The 13,564-nt window shown below is 40.4% G+C and overlaps 1 protein-coding gene across 12 annotated transcripts in view; it reads left to right on the forward strand.

Annotated features, from left to right (window-relative positions):
* The window catches only part of JAK2 (Janus kinase 2), a 164,176-nt gene that overhangs the window by 25,060 nt on the left and 125,552 nt on the right, over positions 1–13,564 (forward strand). For 2 of the 12 annotated variants that reach the window (XM_073345271.2, XM_073345259.2), the window contains exon 1: positions 1,430–1,690. The exons of 9 other annotated variants lie outside the window; for them this stretch is intronic. In XM_073345271.2, coding sequence (XP_073201372.1) covers positions 1,633–1,690 — 58 coding nt within the window. In that variant the 5' untranslated portion in view covers positions 1,430–1,632. Of the gene's footprint in view, positions 1–1,428; positions 1,691–13,564 lie in introns of those variants that run through there. One more of the 12 variants, XM_073345270.1, reaches the window with a different exon arrangement.

The raw sequence follows: 13,564 nt of genomic DNA on the forward strand, positions 1-13,564 counted from the left end.
CATATCTCAGGTTGTGGAAAAATGGCATGATATTGTAACGTATTGTATTATTTGAGAAATAGTATCTGAGCAATAAAATGCAGTCTTAATGCTTGACCCACACTGCACAAGCGAACTGCATTTAAATCACATTAGCCAGAGCTAGTTTTAAAACTAAATCAGCAAACACACATTTCTCCTCGCTGTAGATGAAGTCGCTGTTTAAGGGCAGATATTGAGGCTCCTGTTTTCTCCCACTCACCCGCTCTCTCTCATATACCTGTATAACTCAGGTGGTAGTTCATCATTTCACAAACCCTAAACAAAACCGTTACAGCAGTCAGTTTTTTTGTAGCTACTTGCTGTTTGCCTGTTTTGTTTTTTTTAAACAAGTGATAGTGACTGAAAGCACTTTATCACAAGTGCTTTTTTATTTCAATACTGTATAGCTTTTGATTAAAAAATTTTGTTTTGTGCTTATTTTAAATTCTGATGTCTGTAATTTAAGCATCTAGATGCCACAGTGAAAGGCACAATACAAATTAATAAACCCTTTGTTTAGTTTACTGAAAGCAGATAGCTTTGTGATTCAGATGACTACTCATATATAGTGAAATCACGCACAACAGATGACAAGTTACCGTATTGTAGCGTAACAGGAGAGTCAACATGTCAGAAAATAGAAGCTTTGACTGAACTTTAGATAAGGCCTAAAGATGGCTGGATTTGTGTCAACAGCTCTCTGGCTGTGGATCAGATTGTAAAGTTTGTGCAATAATCAGTGTACGTACCTCTTAAAGAAAGCACCAGCTCCAAGCACTTTGTCACACTTCACTAATTTAAATAGGGATAAAGTGTTCTCCAGATTTCATAATATGAGAGGTTTAGTCTGGCAGACAACAGTTTGTTCTGTAAGGTTGTTGTAGAGGAGTTGTGGAAACAAGGTAGGAGGGCAGGGTCACTAATCACTAGACCTATTCCTGCTCAGATGCAGGAATACACTCCCAACAGTTATGACTCCAAATCTCCCCTGCTCTAATACCGTTAGGATTCAGCTGTGAAACCATAGAAAAAACAAACTGCCTTTTCCCATCCCTTCTAAAACACATCTGGGAATGAAGTTGGTATCTCCCAGAATGCACAGGGAAGACATCTCTCCTTTCATTTTGTTTGTACAAGCTTGTAAAGATATTTTTATGGAAGTTTAGATTTTCCTTTTGCACCCATGATCCAGTGATTTCAGAGATTGAAAAGTCTGCAACCGATTGTCAGTGCAGAAGAGTTCTGACTCCTATTTAATACATGGCCTGATGAAGATGTTGCTTTATTTCTAGTTTTTAATAAACTCTAGATTTGATTATCATCTTCTTTTTTTTTAAAAAAAAAGTGTAATAATCATCTGCTCTTTCCCAGTTTTTCCTTGTGGTAGTGAGACTACCTCTGGCCCTCCTTCAAAGAAACTGATCTGGCTGGATAGGCAGGATGCAGACCTTGGATATTTCATGGTTGACTACTACTACTCTTTCCATTTTGGTTTCTCCCAAGATTTGAGATCTAGGAAGAAGCCTGTTTCATCTCGTTTCTGAGTAAGAAGTGAAAGAAGTTTGCAAACTTTAAAATATATATAGCTGCAGTCTAGAAAAACTGCATGACATGAAATTTAGTGAAGTTCCCTGCACACAGACAACTCTTGCTTTACAAGGATTTACAGGTGCTGTAATATATATTTAATTGATTTTAGTGTGAGTACTTTTCAGGCTTGTGCACCCAGTTTTATTAGAGTGACATTTGTTAAATAAAACTGATGTGATAGTTATCTGACAGAAGTTAGAAGAAAATAAGTCCAAATTTAGCAAACCCTAATATTAATAACAATGTTTTCACAGTTAAAAGAAAAAAACATGTTGTGTTTGTTTCTCTTTAAACATTTTTGCTGCAGTACTTTAAACCCAAGATTGAAATTTTATTGATTTTTATATTTTAATTGTGAAAACCTTTCTATTAATGAGTTTTATTGAACTTTTTATTTTGCCAAACCTAAATTTTGGGCTGTAAGTTGCTAAATATTTATTTTAGATGTAAGCTAAAAAGATGTTGCAGGATTTCACTACAGGAATATATTGAGATAGAAAAACAGAATATCTGATCTTAGCTATTTCCTTTTGTTATCTATAGCCAGGACTGGATTTGGCAACAATGTACAAATGTGCTCAACTTTGCACACTTTATGCACTGTAAATGGAACAACTCCTAGTGCCTAAAGTTAAGGAAATGAAAGGTTTGGCCTAAATATATAAAGATGACACAGACATGGCAACAGTAACATTGTCTATTATAACAGCTAAATGAAATTTGTGGTGCAAATCTTAAATGGTCTTCTATCATTGTATTGCTATTTTTGCCTGGTTTAAGCATATAGAGGTTCCTAGGAGGCAATATAACTCATGCAATTGATTACAGCTCTGAGAAATTTACTATTTTAGTGATTCAGTGTATGTATGTGCCTTGATGGTAGCTATCAGTATAAATTTCTAAGATGAAATAACTTTACTATCTGTTTCTGCTATGAATACTTTTGCATTACATACCCATTCATAGTGGGTAATATATACTGGAATTATATTTTCTTTAAGTGCTATGTACTCCATGTTTTTACAGTCTCTAAAACTTTCATTTGCTGTTTCAGAACGTTTTCTTTCTGTTGCTTCATATTAGGGGACTTTAAACTGGACCTTCTCTCTCCCTTGTTTGTGAAACTTTATTTTTTATCCACAAATTAGTAGCTTTCCTGATTCCCTTGACCACTATAATTATAGTAGTATAATATAGTAAAATTATAGTAAAATGTAATTATATTATAATAGAGTAAAATTATAGTAAAATTTTCTCATCAAAAGGAGTTACCTGCATATTAAGACCCAGTTACTTAAACATGGTCTTAACTTTAATCACATGAGTAGTTCTGTTGTTTTCAATGGAACTGCTTACGTGACTGAATGCTTTTCTGGATTGGCCAAAGTGCATAGCACTTTTGCAGGATCAAGCTCTAAGTGATTGTTATATCAAGGTAAAAGGCATCCAACTCATATCTGCTTTGCAGGATAGGTAGGAGAAATGTAATTGAGTTGAAAAGCATACATTTCTTGGCAATGAGAATGGAGAAAACACTTCTTACATTTTAAGGAAACTTTCAGTACGGGTGTTGTCTAACATGATAATGAGCATATTCATATTTTTATACCATTCATGCAATGTTCATTATTATTGTGCTGGTTTAATGGGTTGGGTATATAACCTGACTAAAACAGAAGCAGTAAAAGCCAAAACATGGGCCCATGTCTGGTCAAAACAAAGGCATGTCCAAGGCCACTCAGGAATCTGAATTATGTGGGCAGGGGCACAGCTGGTCATTGTCTGCATGAAGGTGTTTGTTTGTGCGAGAGACACAGAAGCAGACAGAAGGCCAAGTTGACAGTAACAGAAATGCTGGTAAAAAGGCCTTGAGAGAAATCTAAGAGAGCTTTTTAGCCACACAGTGCTGGCTGGAAAGGTAAGTTTGGAACAGTGAGCAAAGAAACTCTCTCCTGCTGTTTGATTCTTACTATGTTAAGGGAAACAAGACTTTATGTATAATCTTTGTAAATAAAGAAGATTACATCCAAGAAATAGCTGATTCCATCTAATGATTTCTCCTCCTAACTGGAACAACCTGAGACACTCTCTGAATTTGGCTAACCACTGGGTCAAAAGAGGTAATATTTAATACAGGAAACACTTCTTTGCTGTGGGCAAAAGGAAATCTGCTTCCTCACTACACAATTAATACATTCTGTTTAGAATGAAAGCTGACTTAGAAACTGAAAACAACTGAAATGTTCCAGAGAATAGACTCTTGGCTCTCTAATTTTACATCAATTTTTAGAAATGGGGTGTACTGCTTGTAGATTTATTTGGTGGAACAATAAAGTAGGCAGAGGCTGTGACAGGTCAAGTAATCTCGAAATCAAGGATTAGAACAGGTAAAAAAATAACACTTTCTATTTTGTTGTGTTTTGGAGAGGGAGAATTGCATTATTGTGTTCGGACTCTAATTATCATGATGCAATTGTTTTTTGTATAAAAATACAGATGAATATATCTTACTTACAACAACCTGTTTTTGTTAAATATAGCCAGTGCATGAGTTGTTTTTATGGAGATTTCATCCTACTGAAAATTTGGAACATTTTTAACGTGCTGGTTTTGAGCTAATGAAAAAAGAGTCTCTCTTGCCTGTCCGCTCACCCAATCAGTTTAATGACTTTCATAACCTTGTTGTGAATGTTTGCATCCCGGAGGGGCATTCTCTGTGTGGGCAGTGTTTGCTACATGTTCTGAGCTTGTGGTAAACATCTGTACTCCCCAGGAGTGTGGACCTGCAGGGGCAGTACACTCAAATAACATTTACAGTGGTAAATGCCTTTCTCGTCTAGAAGTTTGCCACAAATCTTTGTCAGTTTTTTGTTTGTTTGTTGCTGCTCCAATAGTGAATGAATATATCTGTGCAATGAGCAGTTTAGGCTTTCTATCTTGTTACATCTGATGTGACCTATCAGAAACACAAACTGAAAGTATAGTAAATAGGGTAAATAACTACAATATCTTGTGGTGTTGTTCCTTCAAGCTTTTCAATCTATTCTAGAGCATAATAAGCCTGCATTGAGGTCAACTTTGATTTCATTAAAGAAACGTAGGGCAATTTGTGGGTGGTCACAATATTTGTTGGAATATTAGGCCCAAATTTGGAGATTGCTGTTGATCAAGGGCCAAAGGCAATTGTTTTGATTCAATAGCATATAACTGTCTAAATATAAACATTTTCCTGTCGTACCTGTCATTTGATGATGATGAAATTATAGTTTTATAACCTAGTTATAACTATAGTTTATAACATAACATAGTTTTATATTCTAACTTAGTGTTGATTGCCTTGTGCGAAATGCATTCCACTGCGTACAGTTCGCTGGCAGGATGGGATGGTGTAGCACAATTGGCCGAAATATAATGGACCCATTAATTATTAACAAATATTATCTGTGGTTTATGTAACTATTAGAGATTCCAGCTATATCAAAGTAGGTCTGAAACTTTATTATTTGTGCCACATAGTTTTGTTGTCAAGGCAAAGATCAGTAGGCAAAAAGGCAATCTTGTCTTGTGCTTTTTTTATGCAGCTCAAGCAATTGAAGTTTTTCCAGGCTGCACTGACTTGGCTTTAAGTCTGTTGTAGATGGCATGTATTTGCGATATAAATATTTAGTCTGAAGCTGATGCCAGTATAGGGGCAAAATTTAAACTTGTATCCAAAAGCTCTTTTCCATAAACATATATTAACTAGCATTTAGTATATTCCTATCCTTTAATTCTTTCTTAATTGAATCCTGTATCAGCATTTCCATTTTCCCCTGGGATTTATGTCAGTCTAACTCCACTCGCAAGGGGTTCGTAACTCTGAAGTTCTACTTTAACTATCAACTTTTAATCCAGTGACCATAAAGCTGCTATATCTGTCCATAATGAGGTCCAAAATAGAGTTTCCTTGTGTTGGGTATAGTATTTTTTGTGTTAGAAAGTTATCTATAATTTTTAGAAACTCTAATGATATTTTACTACTGGTGGCATGAAACTTCCAGCATATGTGCCCCAGATTGAAGTCCCCACAACAACACAATTGCCACACATTTTAAGCAGGTGTCTAAGGAGTTCTCATCCTGTGCTCTGGTTTGATTCAGTGGTCCCTAACAGAACCCCCTCCTGGGCTTCGTTGGTTTGCACATTCATCCCTATGCTCCTCCGGAGGGCATTCTGTGCCAAAACATTAACAATTCTGCACACAGTATTTTAAAATTCTGCAAATTTTATTTGTCAAATAAATGTGGAGGCTCCAGCATGACATTAGGGAGCACAGGCCACTGGCTGCACAGAAGTGGGAGATCACCGTGCAGAGGGCCCCCCCCCCCAACTTCCCCCCGGGACACAGACTCAGCGGTGAGGCTGCACCCAACCCTGACACAGTGCAAGGACTGACCCTGACCCTCCATGCCAGATATGGGCAGGCAGATTCAGCAAGGCAGGATCCAAGTGTGGAGGGGCTCAATGGGGGGGGGATGGGGGATGATCCAGGTGTGAGCTGAGAGGGTTCTGTATGGGGTGATCTGGATGCACAGGGGCTTCTTGGTGGGGGTTCTGGGTGCAGTGGTATTGGGACTCTACAGGGGTCCAGGTGAAGGTGGTTAGAGTTCTGGGTGTGGGGAGCTCAGTGGGGAGGTCCATATGCTGGGCTCAGTGGGTTGGGAATCCAGGTGCAGCTGGTTGGGGCTTGGTAGGGTGGGGTCCGGGTGGCTCATTGGGATGGTGCAGGGGGACTGGGGCTTTTCATGGGGGGTTCTGGGTTTGTAGGGATGTGAGGCTCGGCAGGAGGGTCTGGGCATGAGGGGATCTGGATGCATGAGGGTTGGGTGGATGGAGGAGCAGCTCCCTGTATAATGATCCCTTCCCCTGCAGCTGAGGAGCGATGGGCGCAGGAAGTGCGGCAGGTGGGGGTGCAGTTTTCAGAGCTTTCTATAGCTGGGGGAGAAATCTGGGGGTGGGTCTGACCTGGCCCCGGATGCTGTGCAGGTGAAGAGGAAGTCCAGTCTTCCCCAACCCAGCTGGGACTAGCAGCTGAGCCTAGCGCAGGGTAGGAGCCACCAGTCAGGTCTTGCCCAGTCCCGTCCCCTGCCCAGTCCTGTCCCCTGCCCCACAGTGATTTACCTCTCTGCCAGCTGCCCTGGACACCCGAAACATACTTCGGGGGGGGGGGGGGGGATTGTATGACTGCTCTCATGGCTTCCCTTTGCTTCCCCATTAGAAAGTCATTTTTCTGCGGGGAAGCAAAGAAATCTGCATGGGACATAAACTGTGTGTATGCACAGTGGCGTAGAATTCCCCCAGGAAATATTCAAGATCCTGTGGTTCTGTTGTTGAAAGATAATCCATCTCAGATGGCAAAAATCAGTTCAGTGCCCTTTCATTTAAATCTGAGCAACATTAAGTTCAGTGGTGCACGGTGTCTGAAGTCTTGTTTACTCTTGTCTGAGTGATAAAAGGTTTAGAAAACCTGACCTATGAGGTTTCAGAGTGGTAGTAGCCGTGTTAGTCTGTATCAGCAAAAACAATGAGGAGTCCTTCTGGCACCTTAGAGACTAACAAATTTATTTGGGCATAAGCTTTTGTGGGCTAGAACCCACTTCATCGGATGCATGGAGCGGAAAAGACAGTAGCAGGTATAATTGAAAGGCTGGGAGTTGCCTTACCAAGTGGGAGGTCAGTCTAACAAGACAATTCAATTAACAGTTGGACACCAAGGGAGGGAAAAAAACCACTTTTGTAATGAGAGTGGCCCATTTTTTCCACTCCATGCATCTGATGAAGAGGGTTCTAGCCCACGAAAACTTATGCCCAAATAAATTTGTTAGTCTCTAAGGTGCCACAAGGACTCCTCGTTGTTTTTGCTGACTTATGAGGAAAGGTTAAAAAAACTGGGCATGTTTTAGTCTTGAGAAAAGAAGACTGAGGGGGAACCTAATAACAGTCTTAAAATACGCTAAGGGGCTGTTATAAAGAGGATAGTGATCAATTGTTCTCTATGTCCACTGAAGTTATGACAAGGCGTAATGGGTTTAATCTGTGGTAAGGAAGATTTAGGTTAGATTTTAGGAAAAACTTCATAACTCTAAAAGTAGTTAAACTCTGGAATAGGCTTTCTAAGGAGGCTGTGGAATCCCCATCATTGGAGGTTTTTAAAAAGCAGCTTGAACAAACATCTGTCAGGGAAGGTCTAGGTTGACTTGGTTCTTGTCACAGAATAGGAAGCTGAACTCGATGACTTCTTCAAGTCCAACATTTCTATGTTTCTATAAGCCCAGTTTGCCTAATGCCTGGGGAGCTTTTTCTGCATTCTCCATGTGATAACATAGGGGAAACGCATGTGTTTACAAATACAGTGAAAATTAAAATCATATCAGTAGGTGTTTTGTACCTTTTCACTTGTACCATATTTGTTTCGTGGTTAGTTTTTTCACAGAAAAATACATACAGTAGAAACCTATAATTCACAAACCTAATAAATATCTCAAAAAGCTAAACAGGATTGCCAAATTTATCATAAAGATTGAAGAGCAGAACGCTGGAGGTAAATTATCATATTACTAAAATTTGGTTACTAAAAATCTGTGTGTTTTACTAGAAAATTTATGGTAATTAGATCATATTTCATAATGTAAGTGACTCTTGTGGACAGTGCCTAATATTCATGAATGTTTGAATATGAAATATTTTGCAAATGAATGTGTGCTCAGTGTTAATGGGCTTATATTGTGCCAAGGAAATAGCCATTTTTTTGTAAAGACAGACAACCTTTGTATTGAGGGATGGATTGTATAACTGATTTTAGGAGCCTATCCCAGGGTTTCCCAAACTGGGGGTCGTGACCTCTCAGGAGGTTATGAGATTATTATGTGGGGGTTGTGAGCTGTCAGCCTCCACCCCAAACCCCGCTTTTATTTAAAAAACAGAACAAGCTGCACCCTTATTTATCCCCTAACAAAACTGTTACAGCAGACCATGGTCAAAAGGCTCATCTACTGTAATTCCCTCTTAGCAGGGCTTTCCCTATAATTTCAGCTTTCTTTGAATGTAGGTTTTAGTAGAGGGCAATCATGCCTCACCAATATAAAAGAATTCTTTGAGGGGGTCACCAAGCATGTGGACCAAGGGGATCCAGTGGATATAGAGTACTTAGATTTTCAGAAAGCCTTGACAAGGTCTCTCACCAAAGGCTATTAAGCAAAGTTAGCTGCCATAGGATAAGAGGGAAGGTGCTCTCATGGATTGGTAACTGGTGAAAAGATAGGAAACAAAGGGTAGGTATAAATGGTCCGTTTTCAGAATGGAGAGAGGTAAATCGTGGTGTCCCCCAGAGGTCTGTTCTGGGCCCAGTCCTATTCAACATACTCACAAATGATCTGGAAAAAGGGGTAAACAGTGAGGTGGCAAAATTAGCAGATGATACAAAATTACTAGAAATAGTTAAGACCTAGGCGGACTGCGAAGAGCTACAAAAGGCTCTCTCAGAACTGGGTGACTGGGCAACAAAATGGCAGATGAAATTTAATGTTGATAAATGCAAAGTAATGCATGTTGGAAAGCATAATCCCAACTATACATGTACAATGATGAGGTCTAAATTAACTGTTACCACTCAAGAAGGAGATCTTGGAGTCATTGTGGATAGTTCTCTGAAAACATCCACTCAGTGTGCAGCGGCGGTCAGAAAAGCGAACAGAATGCTGGGAATAATTAAGAAAGGGATAGATAATAGGTCAGAAAATATCATGTTGCCTCTATATAAATCCATGGTACTCCCACTTCTTGAATACTGTGTGCAGATGTGATTGCCCCATCTCAAAAAAGATATATTGGAATTGGAAAAGGTTCAGAAAAGGGCAACAAAAATGATTAGGGATATGGAACGGCTTCCGTATGAGGAGAGATTAATAAAAAACTGGAACTTTTCAGCTTGGAAAAGAGATGGCTACGGGGAGATATGGTTGAGGTTAATCATGACTGGTGTAGAGAAAGTAGGTCAGGAAGTGTTGTTTACTACTTCTCATAACACAAGAACTAGAGGGTCACCAAATGAAATTAATAGGCATCAGGTTTAAAACAAATAAAAGGAAGTATTTCTTCAAACAACACATAGTCAACCTGTGGATCTCCTTGCAAGAGGATATTGTGAAGGCCAAGACCATAGCAGGGTTCAAAAAAGAATTAGATAAATTCATGGAGGATAGGTCCACCAATGGCTATTTGCCAGGATGGGCAGGAATGGTGTCCCTAGCCTCTGTTTGGCAGAAGCTGGGAATGAGCGACAGGGGATGGATCACTTGATGATTTCTTGTTCTGTTCATTCCCTCTGGGGCAGCTGGCACTGGCCACTGTCGGAAGACAAGATACTGGGCTGGATGGACCTTTGGTTTGACCCAGCAGGGCCATTCTTATGGTATTATGTTCTTCTCCAACATTTTTATAATAGTGTTAAATATAAAAAACTTTTTTATATTTTATGAGTTGGGTCGCACTCAGATGCTTGCTGTGTGCAAGGGGTCACCGATACAAAAGTTTGAGAACCACTGGACTATCCCCATGATAGATCATACCCTCTGTTGTTCATGTGACCAGGACACATCGATTTTTATGAGAAAGTAAAAGTTTTGGGTTGTGTGAGAGAAGATATTTATTTCATACGAGTCTACCATGTAACGATATTTAGTGCTAGTCTAGTGATGTTTTCCATAGAATTAATCTAGTTGCATTTTTATTTCTCTTTCTTTCTTTGGTAGTTGCCAGTAGACGATTTTTTTCCATTTAAGACCTATGTTGTTGGGTTTAGAGACTCGTACTAGGAGCAGCTAATTAGAGAATTTCATGCACAGAATTTTTTCACATGGTAATGTTTTTGCTGGCCGGGCAGCACAGTGCCTTTCAGCATGCATATGCTTTAGTTGTGCTGTGATTGGCGTGTACTGGATTAAAATAGCATATACTTGCAATTAAAAAGTCCTGAATCTTTTAAATTAAAAATAAATGAGTTCTGGTTTTAAGAACATTTTAAAGAGAAATTCTTTACCAGATCTTGAACTCTGGTGTAGAGTTAACAACATCATAGTAATAGTGAAGATTTTGTAATCCTTAGCCACTCTTACTTCAGAACTGGTTTTAAAAAAGAAACTGTGATATGCACCAGGCAAAGACCCAAGGAGGAGAACTTGAATCTATCATATTAGCTGGGAGTAATATTGTTGAGTGCTCTTTTTATATAAAACAACAACAAATATTCAATTTGGTGTCAATTTATGAGTGGACAATGTAGAGAACATGGGGTGAAAGTATGATCATGGTTGCTGAAGCCAGTGAACAAATATGCTGCTACATTCAAAGCAAGCTGAAAGTATAGGGAAAGCCCTGCTAAGAGGGAGTTACAATAGTTGAGCTTTTTGATCATGGTCTGCTGTAACAGTTTTGTTAGGGGATAAACAGTTTTGCTAGGGGATGAAGGGTGCAGCTTGTTCTGTTTTTTAAATAAAAACTTAAACCACTTTCAAATAATGTCCAATCCATGGAGCATTATCAAACCATGTCCTTTTCCAAGGAAAAGAATTGGCCAAGAGTTATGCAGTAATTCTCAAACTGTTTCTCTGCTTCTGAATGAGTGTTTGTCCATAAACTAGGACACTGAGAAAGAGAGCCTCTTCACAACAAAGGCTTTTACTTAGCAGAAAAACTCTGCTTTTACAGAGTGGAGTACAAGGTGGCTCAGAAGCATCAAACTGGCAATATTATCCAGGTGTTCTTCTGGATAAGGGACTGAACTTTCCCGTGTCAAAATTGATGGCAAATGATTGCAATATCTGAGCCTATAAAGAAAGGAGAGGGGAGAATATCTCACACAGAGCGGAGTGCCATTTATAGAGCAGCATAGGAGGAACTATTATAGCTGCTAAATACAGTATCGGGAGAGATTCCTGGTTCTGAGGAGCTGTTGTATTAGCTGCTTACTACCGCATCTACTTGAGATTATGGTGATAGGCACTTCAGAAATATTTACTGATATATTAGCCACCATGTCCCAGACTCTGAAAAATCAGGAATCTGCACTTACAGGAGGTGTGTAAAAACACCACGTTGGGCTGTGGAGATCAAGGAGTAGTAAATAGATTTTATTTGCTCTACACAGCGTTTTTTGATTTTTTTTTTTTTTTATTTGGGAGGGAGGGAGAAATTGTCAAGCGGTGTGACAGCTATGTTGTTGTCACTCAGACACCTGACCTGGATTCTGAGTTGACCAAGGATGAAGAAAGGATCATTAGATAGGGTTCACAGCAGAGGTGGGAAACTACGGCCCGTGGGCCACATCCTGACCGGCCTTTGAGCTCCTAACCTGGGAGGCTAGCCCCCTCCCCCTCCTGCTCCTCTGCAGCCTCAGCTCGCCATGCCACCAGCACTCTGGGCAGCGGGGTTGCAAACTCCTGCCAGGCAGCGCGGCTGCGAGAGCTGCGAGGTGTAGTGTATTAAATTGCTCCCCCTAGGAATGTGCTACTTATAGTGTACTACTTACGGCTGCCAGTCCTGGTGCTCTGAGTGGCATGGTAGGGGGGCGGGGAGCGGGGGGGTTGGATAAGGGGCAGGAGGTCCTGGGGGGGGGAGTCAGGGGGCAGGGGGCGGTTGGATAGGCGTGAAAGTCCCGGGTGCCTGCCAGGGGGCAGGGGTGTGGATAGGGGTTGGGGCAGTCAGGGGACAGGGAGCAGGGGGAGGGGTTGGATAAGGGGTGGGGGCCCAGGGGTGGTGGTTAGGGATGGGGGGTCCTGGGAGGGGGCAGTCAGGGGACTAGGAGCAGAGGGTTGGATGGGTCGGGGATTCTGAGGGGGGCAGTCAGGGGGCGGGAAGTGGGAGGGAGTGGATAGGGAGCAGGGACCAGGCTTTTTGGGGAGGCACAGCCTTCCCTACCTCCCCCGCCCCCTTACCACGCTGCTCAGGGCACCAGGACTGGCAGCTGTAAGTAGTACACCATAAGTAGCACATTCCTACGGGGAGCAATTTAATAACTCAACCAGCCCTTCATATAGTTTCAGAACCCCGATGTGGCTCTCAGGCCAAAAAGTTTGCCCACCCCTGGTTCACAGGGTAATATATTCACACCTGTGTACCATCATGTAGTTTGCAGATCATACTCTTTAAAAATGATAGTGTAGCCGTCAACACCAATTGACTTAGGTCTTCTTCCTACACATTAATTAAACCAGTGGAGAGCAGTTAGGTTACACCAGGAAGATGTTTGTCACGAAAGCAACACATCATAGTCCGTTATATCAAAAGCTGCCATGCGGTTGAGCATGATCAGAATGTCCAGTTTAACTTCCAACAAACACTGCTAACATACTCGGACTTGGTCTCTCTCTCTCTCTCTTTTTTTAAATAAACTGTTTCTTTATTTAGGAAGTTTTAACAAGTTTACAAATCCTGGCCATGTAACTATTGGAGAGAATACAGCAATCATTACAATAGTGAGCTTTTGCTTAGAGAAACATTGTACAGTATTATAATAATAATCAGATCTCTTTTTAACAGGGCATTAGCATGTACAGAATAAACATCTTTATACTACTCATGACGTATCTAGTGATCTTATTAAATTGAGAGAAATCTCTAACTACATATTTAGCAAACACGGCATGTCTATCAAATGTTAATATTCACAACATTGGACAGGTATTCTGATCCTTTTTTAGGTGAATGTACTTGGTCTGAGTACTGAATCAATGGTAATCAAATGTCTAAATACCTATTTGTCCTCTGTTTGTGTTAAGTGTGTAATTGGTGTGTAAATACTTCCATAACAATCAACTCCCTTTTTTTTAATCATTCCTTGATGGTTGGATCATTTTTCTTTTTCCACTGAGAGGCTATCAGTAGCTAAGTAGCTCCTAGCAAATGAGAGATTAATTCG

Source organism: Lepidochelys kempii, chromosome 5, assembly GCF_965140285.1.
Source record: "Lepidochelys kempii isolate rLepKem1 chromosome 5, rLepKem1.hap1, whole genome shotgun sequence".
NCBI lineage: Eukaryota > Metazoa > Chordata > Testudines > Cheloniidae > Lepidochelys > Lepidochelys kempii.